At 32.7% G+C, this 18,644-nt stretch overlaps 1 protein-coding gene across 1 annotated transcript in view; it reads left to right on the top strand.

Moving 5' to 3' along the window:
- Positions 1-1,197: 1,197 nt before the first annotated feature.
- Positions 1,198-18,644, top strand: part of LOC130245273 (rho GTPase-activating protein 42) — a 377,423-nt gene continuing 359,976 nt past the window's right edge. The window contains exon 1 of the mRNA XM_056477913.1: positions 1,198-1,546. Within this exon, the coding sequence (XP_056333888.1) occupies positions 1,393-1,546 (154 nt within the window). The 5' untranslated portion in view covers positions 1,198-1,392. The remainder of the gene's footprint in view (positions 1,547-18,644) is intronic.

Genomic DNA, 18,644 nt, shown 5'->3' with positions numbered 1-18,644 from the left:
AGAAAGAAAGAAAGAAAGAATAAAATAAAAAATAAGAAAGCTAAATATAATAGGCTATCTAATCTTACGTTAAATACTAAATAAATAAAATTAATTAATTAATTAATAGCAAACAATTCAATCAATAATGTTTTTATTTTACATGAATTCAATCACTAATAAATATGAAACTAAATAAATAATTAATAAATGAAAACTCATAAAACTAATAAATACAAAACTAAATAAATAATTAATAAAATAAAAGAAAGAAAGAAATAATAAATTTAAAATAAAAAAAATATATATAGGAAGCTAAAAAATAGGCTTAGTATCTAATCTTAACGTTAAATACTAAATTTAAAAAATGAATTAATTAATTAATAACCAACAATTCAATGAATAATGTTTTAATTTTACATGAACTCAATCACTAAAATACAAAACTAAATAAATAAGTAATAAATTAAAAGAAAAAAGAAAGAATGTATTTAAAATAAAAATAAATAAATATAATATGCTATCTAATCTTACGTTAAATACTAAATAAAAAAAATAATTAATTAATTAATTAATAGCAAACAATTCAATCAATAATGTTTTCATTTTACATTTACTCAATAACTAATAAATACAAAACTAAATAAATAATTAATAAATGAAAAGAAAGAAAAAATAATTTATTTAAATGAAATAAGAAATATAAAAATAATAGGTTATCAAATATTACGTTAAACCTTAAATGAAATAGTAATAATAATATTGATTATTAAACAAACGATTCAATGAATATTGCTTTCATTTTTCATCAACTCAATAACTAATAAATAAATACACAGCTAAGTAAATATTTAAGAAATGAAGAGAAAGAAATACAGAAAGAAAGAAGTAATTTTATAAAATAAAAACTAAGAAACAAAAATAATAGGCTACTCTATTAAACACTAAATAAATAAATAAATAAATAAATAAATAAATAAATAAATAAATAAATACTTTTTAGCTTTAAATAAACAAAAACACGTTTTCAGTTGCTGCATTGAGTGAATGTACTATTTGCTATGAAAAATAAAAATGATGTTTATGACTTCAAATGAAAGTGCTGAACGTACAGTAAAATGTCTTACAGATTTACAGATGCCGGTCGTCTGCTGGTGTTTTCTAATGCAGCCAGCAGGAGTCTCATGAACTCAGTTTGGCTCTGCAGAAGTTTGTCTGGATGAAAGTTCAGAGCGCGGAAGTGAAGACAGAAACTTTTCGCCTGAATCTCTGCAAGAGAGCAGCAACAAGTTCCCGCGTTCAGCTTTGGAAGAGGATGTCGAGGAAGATGAGGATGATGATGACACGGATCGGTCAGTGTCTTTGAGGAAACCGCAGTTCGTTGTTTTGTGAAGTTTTAGTTCAGCTCGGATTATGGGGTTGCCGACTTTAGAGTTCAGTGACTCGTTTGTGGACAGTCCGGACTTTAGAGAAAGACTCAAATGCCATGAAATCGAGCTGGATCGAACCAACAAGTTCATCAAAGAGCTGATTAAAGATGGACACCAGCTGATCTGCGCGCTCAAGAGTGAGTACACGACACTTCTCTTTTATTCATTCGCAACTGTTGAAATTGTTAAAATGCTGATCATCTTTGCTGTGAAGAAAACACAATCAGAGAAGATAGTTCTAATAGTTCCCACCACAAAAACCATCAAAACCAGTACATGTTTCAAAATTTGTAAATGTATTTTCACTAGTTAAATATCCCCATACACACTAAAAAATGACGTTTGCTGTTTGTTCATATGTATTTAAAAACAACACCATTCTTGAGTTTTTTGGGGGTTCAACTTAATTATTCTATGTTGAATCCACTTACATTTTTAATAACTAACAAGCTAACTTAATGTTGACCTAATGTTAACCTTCATGATGACACAAATCTATTGTGTGGAACCCAGCATTTTTTACAGTGCACTTGCCTTTCAGATTCAACTGTTGATACCAAGTATTGATTGCTTTCTGGTTGAATTACATTTACAGTTTCTTGCCTTTATTTTGTTAAATTACTAGTAATTTAAATTAGCAAATGTTGTAGGCTAATTGTTAATATAAGCATTCAGGCATAAGAAATTCTACCGTTTGTAACTTTGACAAATGAATAACAATCAGTTTTATCAAATTGTTTATAATACGAAGACTATGCAGTGATATTTTACATTTGATTATTCAATTATTGTTCCTATTTTTCCAATATCGTGCAGCCCTAATTGAGATCATGACCTTAAATATTGTCAATAGCTACGTTTCCATCCACCTAATTTTATGCACATTTTGGATGTGCGCATAAAAAATGTTGATGGAAACGGCAAGATGCGCATAAATTTTGAAAATGCGCACAAAAAACATGCGCATAACTGAGTAGGATAAACTTTTTATTCGGTAAGAAAGGATGCACATAACTGCGATGGAAACAGCAAACTAATTCCATATGCGCATAGCTAATGGACATAGGCAAGCCATTGTGACTTTTATTAATTTACAGGTAATGAATTCTTGATATTTCCAATCAATCTTGATAAGCAACTAAATACATTTCCACTATTTAAAATGCTACTTCTTAATATCATTAAATAAAATACAAAATTAGCGTTTTGTTGTTCATGCAGTTTGGGAACTCATTTATTCACTCATTTTCTTTTCGGCTTAGTCCCTTTATTAATCCGGGATCACCACAGCGGAATGAACCACCAACTTATCCATCATGATTTACGCAGTGGATGCCCTTCCAGCTGCATCCCATCTCTGGGAAACATCCATAAACACTCAGTCACACTCATACACTATGGACAATTTAGCCTTCCCAATTCACCTGTACCGCATGTTTTTGGACTGTGGGGGAAACCGGAGCACCCGGAGGAAACCCACGCGAATGCAGGGAGAACATGCAAACCCCACACAGAAACGCCAACTGACCCAGCCGAGGCTCGAACCAGCGACCTTCTTGCTGTGAGGCGACAGCACTACCTACTGCGTCACCAGTTTGGGAACTGTAATGTTTAAATGTTTATTCTTTTAATGCTTACCCAAGTACATCATTGTTCCAATGCAATCTCACAGCAACTTTTTGATTTATTGGCTCATTCGAATTAATTTGTACGATCACATTCATACAATTTAGTAAAATTTGCTTGCCCCCCCAGTGACGGTTAGGTTTAGGGGTGGGGCTGGCAGCCATGCCTCGTTTTTAAAAACATAACTTCGTACAACTGAACTTCTACGGATCTGTATGTATTAGCTACTTAACTGACAACACGTAAAATAGTTACGTTTCCTTGTGAGATCAGGCTACATTGTTCATGGCCTTATTTGCTCATCTATATTTTTGACTGTTTGGCGCCATCTTCTGACTGAATAGTATGTAGGTTAGTAAATGCTTCATTAATCAATATTATTTTTGTCAACTTTGCCATTGATTAAATAATTAATAATGTAATAAATGATTAGAAACTAATTACATTTATGTTTTGTGGGGAAAAAAGCAGTGCAATAAATGGGATAAAGTACATCCAGGCGGTTCGCTCTTATACAGCAATGTTAAACTTCTTGTGTTGCCAATAAGCCTGTTTTTGATATCAGCAATTATATTTTACAAGAAATTAAAATACTTAGATTTTTGATGCTGGTAAAGAAATCTTTGTCAGTGAAAGTGGAAACAAATCTGAAAATATGATACTTCAGTGCCTATTTTATTTCATTTTTAACAGGCATTTTATCCTCTATAGGTGTATACATAACTTTTTATTGACAACAAAAACTCACATATATTCATATACTCATAAATATATATTCTGCAGAAAATATTTGATGTTTCTTTTTCGTATTCAAAAAATCCACATGATAAAATGACTAGCTATCAACACAGCATGAAATTTAACTGGTTTTAGACACATCAAGCTAAAATGATTTAGCGTCACCTCACTGATCTTTCTCTGCTGTATCCAGTAATTAAATTCACAGGACGCTGTGACATTTTAATCATTTTAATGAGCCAAACATAATATTTAGCTTTACACTTCTACTGTGTGTTGATCATTTTACTAAAAAAAAATCTATGAAACTGTCATACTCAAGGACTTTTTCATAAGCATGAAGGGAAGACAAGTAACTAATCCCATTAGAATTTAGCAGTTAATGAACAAATTATAGTGTTGACATCATTTCACATGCTCATCTGTATTGAGATCAATTTCAAAATGACCACACAATTTCTGTTTTATTTTATTTTATATGTGAATTTATGCTAAATTGCAGCCTGGTTACTTACAATTATGCTTCGAAAACTTCCCGGGCTTAACATGTCCAATATCCAATTCAAACTTTGACACATCATAACACCAAAATTTGTTCTCAAATCATAAAAATTAAAACATATCTGGGAATTACCGCCACAAAATAAATCATGTTTATCACAAAGAAATCACAAAAAAATCGTGAAAAGCTAGGGGGTCTGAATAATGGGTAAATGTTTTTACTTGTTTAAAACCTTTGTGTATTTATTTTCTCTATTGAACACAAAATAAGATATTTTGAAGAATGCTGTAAACCTGAAACCTTTGACGTACATAGTATTTTATTTCTACTACGAATGTCAGTGGTTGCAGGTTTTCAGCTTTCCTCAAATGATCTTATTTTGTGTTCAACTGAGGAAAAAAACTCATAAAGGTTTGAAATTACTTGAGGGAGAGTAAACTAAACATTTTCAAATTTGGGTGAACTACCCCTTAAAATCTATAATGAGGGCCAGAACTACAATCTCATGAATCATTGCTGGTAACACTCTTCAATTACAAACTATGGAGAATTGTGAAATATTTATCTAAGGATAATTAAGTTGATGTTCTTAAAAAAAAATAACATATACAGTACAGTATATATTTATTGCTGTGAATTAAATATAAAATAATCAAATATTTAGTTCATATCATTTAAATACCTTACTTCTTTTTATATAAAGTCACTATTACCAAACATATTTTTTTAATAAATATATTATCCTGATCTTGTTTAAATGTGCACATTACATATAAGTCTATAGGTAAAAAGTGTTTTGAACTTTAATGAAAGCGTGATAATGAAATGTGACCTAGTTATAAAATGAGACTTTTTGTGCTGTTCAGAGAGACAGAAAAGGAGAAGAGTGATTTTGAAATGTCAACATTTCCATTTCGGTTCATGTTTGAATAATTGTGTGATAGAATCTTTTCAGGGTTTATCTGAAGCTCTAAATGACAAATAGTTTACTGATGGAGGTCACAGATAGCAAGTGATGTGATTCCCACTGTAGTCTTTGGTATATTAGCCGCTTACACTGATGGGTGCTTTTCCTGGGAAAATGAAGCAGGAAAGATTTTTATTGTATTTTATTTATTTTATTTTATTTTTTTGATTATTTTATTTTATTTAAATTTTTTTATAATTTTTATTTTATTTTTTATTTTATTTTTTATTTGTTTTGTTTTATTTTATTTTTAATATTTTTATTTATTTTTTAAATTATTTTTTATTATTTCATTTTATTTTATTTTATTTTATTTTATTTTTTAATAATTTTTATTTTATTTGTTTTTATTAATTTTTTTTATTTATTTTAATTTAAATTTTATTTATTTGTTTTATTTTATTTTTAATACATATTTTATTATTTTTTTATTTTTTATTATTTCATTTTATTTTATTTTATTTTTTAATATTTTTTATTTTATTTTCATTTTATTTTATTTTATTAGTTTTTTAAAAATAAACATATATTTAACTTTTAGTTATTTATTTATTTTTTGTTATTTAATTTTATTTTATTAATTTTTGTTTAGAAATTTATATTTATTTTATTTTATTTTTAATACATTTTTATTTTATTTTTTATAATTTTTTATTATTTCATTTTATTTTATTTTTTAATAATTTTTATTTTATTTTATTAATTTTTTTTCTTTTTATTTATTTATTTATTTTTTCAATAAACTTAAATTTAACTTTATTTATTTATTTATTTTTTGTTATTTTTATTTCATTTTATTAATATCTTTTTTTTTTTTTTAGAAATTTATATTTTATTTTATTTTTAACCCAGTTCAAAATGAGTATTTCAAAGGTGCTTGGATGGTGTATTCCTAGTAAAGTCTGCAGCTGTGCATGCATTTATGCATGTTCTTCCAGCTGGTATTTTGATGTAGCTGGTATCAGATGCATGATTGTACTATGTGTGGAATTCTAGAGGATTGTGCGTAAAAAAACTTCGAGCTCCGTCCCCCCCTCCTCAAGGTTTCTGTATTATTTGATTTCTATGCCAAGGCCATGCAAATGCCTTTTTTGTGGAATTGAGTTTTTTTACCTAAAGATAATATTATTTGGTGCTCTGCTGACCTTGAGACATAAAAACAAAAGATAACTTGTTTTTACCGAATGCCACATTTGCTCGAGGATAACAATAGACAATGGGAGAACTGTTAAATTAGAGAACAAAAACATATCACTCCAAAAATGGAAATTCTTTTATAATTCCATCGCCCATGACATTTTAGCTCATATTATCTTGTTTTTTTTCCAGTTCTGAAGTCTGTGCTACACTGTAAAAAGGTATCTGTTATTAACTGTCTGTCGACATTTAATGTTAAAAATTCAGTTTAACAAAGTGGTTTAACATTTTAGTAATTTGAAATAATGTAATGTATAAAAAAAGAATATATACAGAAATAAGTCTGTAAAATAACAGCAAATGTACTGGCAGTTTATTACAAGGTTTTTGTATTCGTGTTCTACAACACCAACCCAGACAATATATCACTTAAAACTATTATAAATCTAAATAAAAGTAACTTTCCAAGGTTAAAAGTTGTTATAAGAAAGATCACAGTCCCATAATGAAATTCAAAAGCATAAATAAAAGGGGAAAATAAAAAAAACAACAAAATACGGAAAACGACTGCTAATTTACAGATACTTTTTACAGTGTACAATGCATCTTAAAACTGTCATAAAAGAGCCCATGTCATCAGTGGATCCAGTTCACAAACCCAGTCTGAATGATTTAATTTCGAACCAGATTCATCTGATATATCTGAAGTTCAGCTAAGTGAATCAACAAGGACCATCTTCTGAAGCCATACAGTCATTGTTAATTCAGTGATGAATCAGCTGAATCAGTTAGTTTTTTTAATGATTCATATGAATTTGTTCTATAAACTGGATTGAATGTAGGAGGTCTGCACTAGGGCGGCATGGTGGCTCATTGATTAGCACTGTCAAGGCGAGACGGTTGCTGGTTCCGGCCAGCTGGGTCAGTTGGCATTTCTATGTGGAGTTTGCATGTTCTTCTTTGGTTTTGGTTTCCTCCAGCTTCCCCCACATTCCAAATACATGCAGTATAGGTAAATTGAATAAACTAAATTTACCTCAGTGTGTGTGTGTGTGTGTGTGCGTGCGTGTGTGTATATATATATATATATATATATATATATATATATATATATCCCATGAATGTTGGTGTGGGTGTGTAGACACTACTGTGCTACTTGACTAATAAAATAGCTTCGCTACTGAAAAGCTATTTGATTTAGAAAGTAGCGATTCTACCGCCACGCTACTGAGAAATGTAGTTATAGCAGATTAGCACCGCTTTAATAAATGGCCTTAGCAGAAAGCATTGTGCATATCAAAAACAGGCAAAGCAACAGATTAATATTATTCAACATATCCCAGATTTTAAAAGAAATTTTTTAGATGTAACCCCAATTGTAATCTTTAACATTTTCAAAAGTAACTGTAAATTAATTACTCTTTTTTTTTTTTTCAGTAACTGTAACGGATTACTGCTACATTTATTTTGTAATTAAATTACGTAATGCCTTACATGTAACTAGTTACCCCCCAACACTGGCTGTGTAAAACATATGCCGGAATAGTTAGCGGTTAATTCTGCTATGGTGACCTTTGAAATAGAGGCTAAGTCGAAGGAAAAAGAATGAGGTCTGCAATATTAATTGTTTTTAAATATTGATAATAATATTGCTGATATATATTATTGATAATAAATATTGATAACATTAATATTGATAATAAATATGAGTAATATCATATTCCTTTTAACAATGTGTCCTGAGAGTCCAAAAACATTGACTGTGGGATAGTAGAATGCAGGATGAATGATATTATAAAGCAAAACTGATCTCTGGCTTAATATATTGTGACATTGTTTTTACAGCAGTTCAATAAACAATATGTTAATCATGCAGAACATTTTTGGACACAATATTACCTTTTTTCTGTTTTATCAACCAAAAATAGTTCCAAAGAAAGCTAAAGCAGAACATTGGTGCATTTAAGAAAAAAACTGTAATGTTTAATTGCTGTTTTAATTTGTTTGTGAGCCAGTGATTCAGTGATTCAATGTGTAAAGCTCACTATGTTGTTATTATTATTTTTTTAATGAATCGTTAAAGTAATGATTCAATGAATCACTCATTAAAACTAGTCACCAACTATTGGCTATATTAGTGTCATATTTATTTATCAGTGGCAGACACAAAAACACTCAAGCTTGTGTTGTTTGATTATATTTATTTATATATTACTTTGGCAGTGTTAGAACTACATCTGATTCATTAAAACTATTCAGCTTAGAGATACATTTATTTACTTTATGAAACAATAAAAAGCAATTAGTTACTTTACTGGGTGGCACGGTGACTCAGTGGTTAGCACTGTCTCCTCATTGCAAGAAGGTTGCAGGTTCAAGCCCCGGCTGGGTCAGTTGGCATTTCTTTGTGGAGTTTGCATGCTTTCCCCGTGTTTGCATGGGTTTCCTCCGGGTTTTCCCACAGTCCAAAGTTATGCAGTATAGGTGAATTGGCCGTAGAGTATGAGTGTGAATGCGAGAGTGTATGGGTGTTTCCCAGTACTGGGTTGTGGCTGGAGGGGCATCCACTGCCTAAAACATATGCTGTATGTATTGGTGGTTCATTCCACTGTGGTGACCCCTGATAAATAAGGTACTAAGCCGAAGGAAAATTAACAAATGAATGATGGTTACTTTACTTAAAAAAAGTGAGTTAACCCATTGTAACTCAGAACCTAAATTTTATAATTATGCACATATGCTTAATCCTTGTAAGACAATAGGTTTACTCAATTTTTTTAAAGTCAACTAATCACTTTTTAGAGTTTAATTCTCATAAATTTATGAATTGTGCCAAATACAGCTAAAGGATTAAAGATTTTCAAGTAATAAAATTATACACCAACCGGCCACTTTATTAGGTACACCCATCCAACTGCTTGTGAACACAAATTTTTAATCAGCCAATCACATGGCAGCAACTCAATGCATTTAGGCATGTAGACATGGTCAAGACGATCTGCTGCATTTCAAACTGAGCATCAGAATGGGAAAATAAGGTGATTTTAGTGACTGAACATGGCATGGTTGTTGGTTCCAGACAGGCTGGTCTGAGTATTTCAGAAACTGGCGATCTACTGGGATTTTCACGCACAACCATCTCTAGGGTTTACAGAGAATGATCTGAAAAGGAGAAAATATCCAGTGAGCTGCAGTTCTGTGGGCACAAATGCCTTGTTGATATCAGAGGTCAGAGGAGAATGGTCAGACCAATGGAAAAGCAACAGTAACTCATTTGGATGGTAGGGTCAGAATTTGGTGTCAACATCATAAAAAGGATAGATCCATCCCATCTGTATCAATGGTTCAGGTTTGTGGTGGTGTAATGGTGTGGAGGATATTTTCTTGGGACACTCAGGCAACGTGTCAACGCCACAGCCTACCTGTTGCTGACCATGTCCCTCCCTTTATGACCACAGTGTACCCATCTTCCGATGGCCACTTCCAGCAGGATAACACGCCATGCTATAATGCGCAAATCATCTCAGACTATTTTTTTGAACGTGACAATGATTCACTGTACTCAAATGGCCTCCACAGTCACCTGATCCAAATCCAATAGAGCACCTTTGAGATGTACAGATGACAAATCTGCAACAACTGCCTGATGCTATCATGTCAAAATGGACAAAAATCTCTGAGGAATATTTCCAGTACCTTGTTGAATCTATGCCACGAACGAGCAAGGCAGTTCTGAAGACAAAAGGGGGTGCATCACGGTACTAGTACGGTGTACCTAATAAAGTGGCCGGTGAGTGTATATTTCACTCTGTTCATCTTTTAATTGGATTTAGAGCACTAGGAGAAGCACATATATGCATTATAGACTGCTTTTTAATTCTTTTTGAAGCTTAGTCATAAATGGAAAAGACCAATGAAGTATTAAAAACATGTCCTCGTATGAGGCAAAAATGAGAAAGTCGTATGAATTTAAAACAGCATGAGGTGGAATAAATGAAGTGATCATTTTTAAATTTCAGGTGAACTAATCCTTTCAAGTTGTTTGTATATTACGATTGTGTATTTTTTTCTTTCTCACTCATTATGCAGTTTAATAAAAAAAATATATAAAAATTTTATGTCCAAATCTCTGCAAATGACTAATTGCCTTAAAAGCTCTATAATAAATAAGTCATCTGTACAGTAAAAGTGTGGCTTTAACCTTGCTTTCCCAGATGGAAACTTTTAAAACTAGCCTTTTTGTAGAATTCAAAGGTGCTTTTGAAATACTTCTCTCCAGCCAAATGAACTCAAATGAATAATACTGTGAATTTCAGACTGATGTGTCACCAGGCACCGGTGCAATTTTGTTCACTTCATTCAATGCTTCAGTGGGGTGTGTGTTTTGGAAAGGTCACACAATCCTGCGGTTCATAGGGACTGTCAGTTAGAACCTGGGGTGGTAATTTTTGGTGCCTTTTTCTTAATGTAATATAATACATTCGTTGCTGCTTTGCCATACTATTGTACCTTTGTACAGTGGCAGTGAAATAGTAATGTATATTAACATCCTGCTCAGCCTCATTGTTTGTTAGTGTTGATTTTGCCACATATATTTTAATTTAGTCCATAAAAATTATTTCACTTCCTCCTGCAAACTCAAACTCACACTTTATTGTACTGATTTATTATAGGCTATTTATCATAGACATTAACACAAAATCTGTCCGCAGTCTCAGAGGTTAAAACAAATGAATTCCTAATGGTAATTTATATTAGGAATGCATGGTGTATCAACTACCTGCATTAGCTGATAAAACTATATATATATATATATATATATATATATATATATATATATATATATATATATATATATATATATATATATATATATATATATATATATATATATATACACACACACACACACACACAATTAAAGTCAGAATTATTAGCACCCCTTTGATTTTTTTTTTCCTTTTATTAAATATTTCCAAAATTATGTTTAACAGAGCAAGGAAATTTTCACAGTATGTCTCATAATATATATATTTTTTGTTATATTCCGGCTAGAATAAAAGTAGTTTTAAATTTTTTAGAAACCATTTTAAGGTCAAAATTATTAGCCCCTTTAAGCTATATTTTTATTCGATAGTCTACAGAACAAACCATCATTATACAATAAGTTGCCTAATTACCCTAACCTGCCTAGTTAACCTAATTAACCTAGTTCAGTCTTTAAATGTCACTAAGCTGTATAGAAGTGTATTGAAAAATATCTAGTAAAATATTATTTACTGTCATCATGGCAAAGATAAAATAAATCAGTTATTAGTGATTAGTTTCTATAACTATTATGTTGAGAAATCTTCTCTCCGTTAAACAGAAATTGGATAAAAAAAAAATAAACGGGGTTGTAATGACTCAGGAGGGCTAATAATTTTTCAACTCTATCTTCAACTATATATTTATATATATATATATATTAATTTAGTGAAAGGTAAGGTTCTATAACACACTTTTATTGTTTTGTTAATTGAAAACTTTTATAATACTTGATACAACATTAATATCACATGCAATACCTTACTTATACTCTACATTTAGTCACAATTGTGATAGCTATTTTTAGGAATCAGTTTCTTAACTCTGGTATAGGGACACATTCTTACTATACAGGTACCCCAAATCTACACCTGTTGGGAATAGTAATAAATTATAATATGTACGTAATAGGTACATAATAAATCCATGCTATTTGCTTGCTTGATGCAGATGTGTCTGCTAATTGAGATGCTACTGTACTACATAAATGACAATTTTTCTTAATATTAATGAACATTTTATTTTTTGCAGTGTATTATTTGCTTCATAATTTTGCTAAAAGTCAACTGCTACATAATGTGAGCCTTAGATCAGTGTACAGTATATGCGATTTTAAACAAGTCACTCGCCGTTACGCAACACCATTTAAGATGACTGACAGACAAACAAAGGCAATTTAGCTGGACTTAAAAGTCTCTCACGCTGCAGTGGAAGTTTGAAATGAACCCACAACCCTTCTGCAAACATGATTAGTCCCATCCAATTTTGCAGCAGTGAGTCTGTCAAGGTAATTAAGGGGAGATCCAGCTGAAGAGACTACTTACCGCCCTAATGGGTTAGAGGTGCTGCCTGATCAAAAGGCCCTTTTGCCTTATGAACGTGATTAGTAATCTTCAGCTCTGAATAAGAAAGATGATGGGGTTGGGATTTCTGTCCAGGTTAAAATAATGATGTGTGTGTGACTGCTACACAATAATTCATCTGCGCTGAGTGAAACATTGGAGGCAGAATTCATAAGTAGCGTACAGTTTTCCAGTTTTTCATGACTAACTTGAACATGTAAAATGCCTGACTTGTATGTTGCTGCACATTTGATGTGCATCAAGCTATCAGCAGGTTGTGCACAGTGGTTGTACACATAGTTGTCTGTGATCTGTGCAGGTTTAAATCCCACTGGTGAAATAGTATTTATAGCTCCTACTTTAGGGTATGTGTGCATGATGATGCACAGACACAATTTTATTTCTGAGCGTTTGATTAAAATTTGCATAAAGATGTCAGTTTTGACAAAATAGACCCTATTCACATGCAAAAAAACAAAAATAAAATGTTTTTAAATGTTCATAAACTACGACGAAAACACATCGACCTGATACATTCCACGTTGTGCATCAAAAAGCCATTCTTTTGTTAATTGTGTGGTGATAAACATGGGGTGGCATTAATGGATAAAGCAGCAGACGTTTGTTTTATGTGATATTCCAGTTTTAGAGTATAAGTTTGGTTTACATTTTGGATTGAAATACAGTGTAGCTACAGGTAGTGTTGTCAGACCTTTCACAGATCTACAGACTGAACACATACTATTTTATGACATCACTGTTTACATAATGTGATTTTTCGAGAATTACACAGAGATGACAACAAAATAGTTTAGTTGCAGAGATAGTTAACCCAAAGAATGGGTTTTTTTTTCCCATCATTTACTCACCCTTTATTTGTTCCATAGCTGTTTGAGTTTCTTTATTCCATTGAACACAAAATAAGGTACTTTGAAGAATTTCGAAAACCGGTAGAGACATAGACATTGAATTGTATAGGTGAAAATATATATATATAATCACCGGCCACTTTATTAGGTACATCCTGTCCAACTGCTTAACGCAAATTACTAATCAGCCAATCACATGGTAGCAACTCAATGCATTTAGGCAATTTGGGACTTTCATGCATCTCAATCATCTCTAGGGTTTGCAGAGAATGGTCTGAAAAGAGAAAATATCCAGTGAGCGGCAGTTCTGTGGGTGCAAATGCCTTATTGATGCCAGAGGTCAGAGGAGAATGGCCAGACTGGTTCAAGCTAATGGAAAGGCAACAGTAACTCAAATAACCACTTGTTACAACGGATGTATGCATCTCTGAATGCACAACACGTCGAACCTTGAGGCAGATGGGCTATAGCAGCAGAAGACCACACTGGGTGCCACTCCTGTCAGCTAAGAACAGGAAATTGAGGCACACCAAAATTGGACAATAGAAGATTGGAAAAACGTCTGGTCAGATGGGTCTTAATTTCTGCTGTGACATTCGGATGGTAGGGTCAGAATTTGGCGTCAACAACATGAAAGCATGGATCGATCCTGTCTTGTATCAAAGGTTCAGGCTGATGGTGGTGGTGTAATGGTGTGGGGGATATTTTCTTGGCACACTTTGGGCCCATTAGTACTAATTGAGCATTGTGTCTACTCCACAGCCTACCTGACTATTGTTGCTAATCACGTCCATCCCTTTACGACCACAGTGTACCCATCTTCTGATGGCTACCTCCAGCAGGATAATGCACCAAGTCATAAAGCGTGAATCATCTCAGGCTGGTTTCTTAAACATGACATTGAGTTCACTGTACTCAAATGGCCTCCACAGTCACCATACTCAATCCAATAGAGCACGTTTGGGATGTGGTGAAACAGGAGATTCGCATCATGGATGTGCAGTTGACAAATCTGAAGCAACTGCGTGATGTTATATGTCATGTCAGTTTGGACCAAAATATATATAAAAAACTATATAAAAAAAAAATACTTGTCTTGTAAAGAAAACAAAAATCTACAGGTCAGGAAAAAAACAAATACTGGAAATCCTACTTGACCCTGTATAATTGCATCTGTACAAAATCTTATTATCTTAACTTCAGCCAATCAGTTGCTTTTGTTCCATGATCCTCTTTTTATGCACATTTTTGTAATACTGCATGAAACGCGCATACAAAACTTATGCACACAACTGAGTAGGACAAACTTTTTTGTCCAATAAGAAAACAATATCATGATCTATGATGGAAACACATTTTCTGAATAAACTCCAGCATTCGCAAGTTAAAAAAGAAAATACTAATGGTATACTAATCGAAATAATCGATTAACCGTTAACCGAAAGGGTGCGTTTTTAACCGATTAATGGTACAGTATCAGTTAAATGATAAAAAAATTATCAAATATATTTTTTAAGTTTGGCTGCATAAGGGGCCGATCACAGCAAACACATTTTTGCGTTGAGAGGCGCATCTTTTGAATGGTTTACCGTTTTTTGTCGTTGTGCGCTGTCCACTCACAATTGAAATAAGTCAACCCTTTTTCATTCTTTAATCAAATGACAGAAAAAAAATATATGATGGGAAAAAACAGCCTATGCTGGTTCGTAAAAAGGATTCAGTCAGTGTTTTCGTTTTGTAATATAAATTTGTAATTTAAGTAAAAAATATATAGGGCAGGACTATTTATTTTATTATTTTTATTTAGTTTATTAATTATTTCTATGCTGTTGTAGGTGCGTGAACATGTTCTGTTGTTAATATGTTCACATGTTAAAATAAATCAGTATTTTGCACATTAAAGATTGCACTTTTGCTGCCTCGAATTTTTGAGTTGAATCAAAATAACATTTAGTTTAATTTGAATTAAGCAATTTTAACTTGTGGGCAGTACAGTTGCTCAGTGGTTAGCACTGTCGTGTTGGTGTGGGTTTCCTCCAGGTGCTCCGGTTTCCCCCAGTCCAAACACATGCGCTATAGGTGAATTGAAAAAAGTAAATTGTCCGTAAGGTATGTGTGTGAATGTGAGAGTGTATAGGTGTTCCCCAGTACTAGGTTGCAGGTGGAAGGGCATCCGCTTTGTAAAACATATGTTGGAATAGTTGCTGGTTCATTCCACTGTTGAATAAAGGGACTGAAGCTGAAGGAAAATGAATGAATGAATTTCAAGTTGTATAAATTAAACTAGGGTTGTCAAAAGTATGGAGTTCAGTACCAATCGGTACTAAAATTAGAAAAACATCCGTTTCCCACTAACATTTGTGCAGTGTTGAGCATGTTCTTAAACACCGCTGATTGACCGTTGTGTTCACGTGCTCAACAATTGGCCAATCACAGTCATTTCTTTTTTAAAAGACTTATTTTTGGCCTTTTTGCCTTTATTAGATGGGACAGTAATCAGACAGGAAACGAAGTGGGATAAAGAGGGGGGGTGTAGGGTTGGGAAATGTCTTCGAGTCGGGATTTGAACTCAGGACGCCCTGAAGTGCTTCTGCACCACATGTCAGCTCACTAACCACTAGGCTATTGCACCAACCAATCACAGTCATTTCTTTTTTAAACACTTATTTTTGGCCATTTTGCCTTTATTAGATGGGACAGTAATCAGACAGGAACCGAAGTGGGATAGAGAGAGGGGGGTAGGGTTGGGAAATGTCCTCGAGTCAGGATTTCACCACATGTCAGCTCACTAACCACTAGGCCATTGCACCAACCAATCACAGTCATTTCTGTTGAGCATGTGAACACAGTGGCCAATCAGCGGTGTTTAAGAACACACTGAAATGTTAGCGAGAAATGGAAGATTAATTTTTGTTACCGATTGGTAGCGAACTCCATACTTTTGACAACCCATGTGAAAGTGCAATCTTTAATGTGTCAGACACAAAATAGACACATTGATTATTTTAAGTAATTGTTTAATATTAATTTGACCAGTTAACCTTTAATATTCAGTTAACGAGCGATGGTTGTAAGTTGGCAAAATAAACCGAAATGAGCATCCCTAATATTACTGATACTACTACTAATAATACTGTAAAAAAAAAATCCTTGCTCTGTTAAACATCATTTGGGAAATATTTGAAGACGGAAAAAAATCATAGGAAGGTGAATAATTTTGACTTTAACTGTAAGTCTAATTCGTGTCTTTGGATGTTAACACAACACAAGTGACATTTGTGCTCCTACTGCACTTGCAGAGCACAAACCACCAGTATAGTGAATGTGAGAGCGTTTCACTTCCTCTATTACTGCAATAGTAAGGTCTCTGTTTGGATTTCACTACTCTTCTGGGAGTGTTGTGTGTTTATGCGAGTAAGTGCAATGCTCCAGAGGCTTTGCCACAGGAAATGCGCTGTAAACAATGTTGTGCAGCCTTGTCCTTTCCTCCCACCGATAACTTTCCTCCCTGACAGCACTGTAAGTGTGTGTCTGTGTTTGTGCTGGAGTGTATCGGTAGGACTCTGAGAGGCTAATTAATCTGAACAAAGATTGAATTGCAGGGAGTTATTTACACAGTGGAAGCTTCGGATTCTTGACGGCTCTACGAAACAAGTTACACAGTTTCCACTGTGTTTGAAAATGTGCTCCATCTATAACAATGTCAGCAGGGAGAACGGCTCTGACCTTTACAGATTCACTCTCAAGAGCTTTTGCCTGATATGACCCAGAGTTCTTGTTCAACACTTTTTTTATTGACTAACACATCATTTAACATCTCAAGTGTTGCTAAAATGAACATGCACAGTGACTGTTACAGAATTATATGATCTAAAAGTCATGACAACATACAGTTGAAGTCCAAATTATTAGCTCTCCTGTGAATTACTTCAAGGAATTTTTCACAGTGTTTCCTATAATATTTTTTTCTTCTGAAGAAAGTCTTATTTATTTTATTTCAGCTAGAATAAAATCATTTTTAATAATTTTTAAACCATTTTAAGGTCAATATTATTAGCCCCCTTAACCTTCCTGTCGTGTATGGGTCAAATCTTAAATCACTCATAAATATTGTGTTTTACATATGATTGCCTCAAGACCTTATGATATCCTCCACACTATGCATTTGAACAAATAAAAGTGATGATCATCTCTTTCACTGAATTTTGAGTGTTTTAATCAACCTTTTTACACCTGTGGTGCTCCTGGTCAAAAGTGACCGTCATAGGAAATGAACGGATATCCAGACTATATTCATTCATCAGACAGAAAACATCCCCACACACACTACCCCAACTCACTCACTCACTCACTCACTCACTCACTCACTCATTTCAGACTGAACAATGTCTTTTGTAGGTACACATCTCTTTTACGCTCCTATGTGCTGATCCTCCAGCCTGATCTCACAAGGAAACAACCATTTTACATTTTGTCAATTCATATGAGTTCAGTCGTACAAAATTGTACGGTTTTTAAAAGGAGGTGTGGCACCCAACCCCAGCCGTAAACCCAATTGTCATAGGGGCATGAGCAAATTGTACAAAACTGTATGAATGAGATTGTACAAATTCTTATGTATTAGATACTAAACCAATAAGTTATGAATTGCCATGAAAGTGTTGGATCCTCCAACGTGAATCAACTTCCTGATAAAACTGTGTATCATATCTTCACACAGACTAGACAGGTGTCTGTTATGTGAATCCATCTGTCTTTCTTTCTTTCTTTCTTTCTTTCTTTCTTTCTTTCTTTCTTTCTTTCTTTCTTTCTTTCTTTCTTTCTTTCTTTCTTTCTTTCTTTCTTTCTTTCTTTCTTTCTTTTCTTCTTTCTTTCTCTTTCTTTCTTTCTTTCTTTCTTTCTTTTTTTTCTTTCTTTCTTTCTTTCTCTTTCTTTCTTTCTTTCTTTCTTTTCTGTTCTTATTTTATTATTTTTTTAAGTTATTTTTTTCTCTTTGTATAGAAAGAAGCTCAGAGAAGGACTCTTGTTCCCTTTCTTTCTTTCTTTCTTTCTTTCTTTTTTTCTTTCTTTCTTTTTTCTATCTTTCTTTTTTCTTTTCTTTCTTTCTTTCTTTCTTTCTTTTCTTTCTTTCTTTCTTTCTTTCTTTCTTTCTTTCTTTCTTTTTTTTTCTTCTTTCTTTCTTTTTCTTTCTTTCTTTTTTTCTTCTTTCTTTCTCTTTCTTTCTTTCTTTTCTTTCTTTCTTTCTTT

Source organism: Danio aesculapii, chromosome 18, assembly GCF_903798145.1.
Source record: "Danio aesculapii chromosome 18, fDanAes4.1, whole genome shotgun sequence".
Classification (NCBI taxonomy): Eukaryota; Metazoa; Chordata; class Actinopteri; order Cypriniformes; family Danionidae; genus Danio; species Danio aesculapii.
The sequence above is the reverse complement of the archived record's forward strand: the minus strand, read 5'-3'. Positions and strand labels throughout refer to the sequence as shown.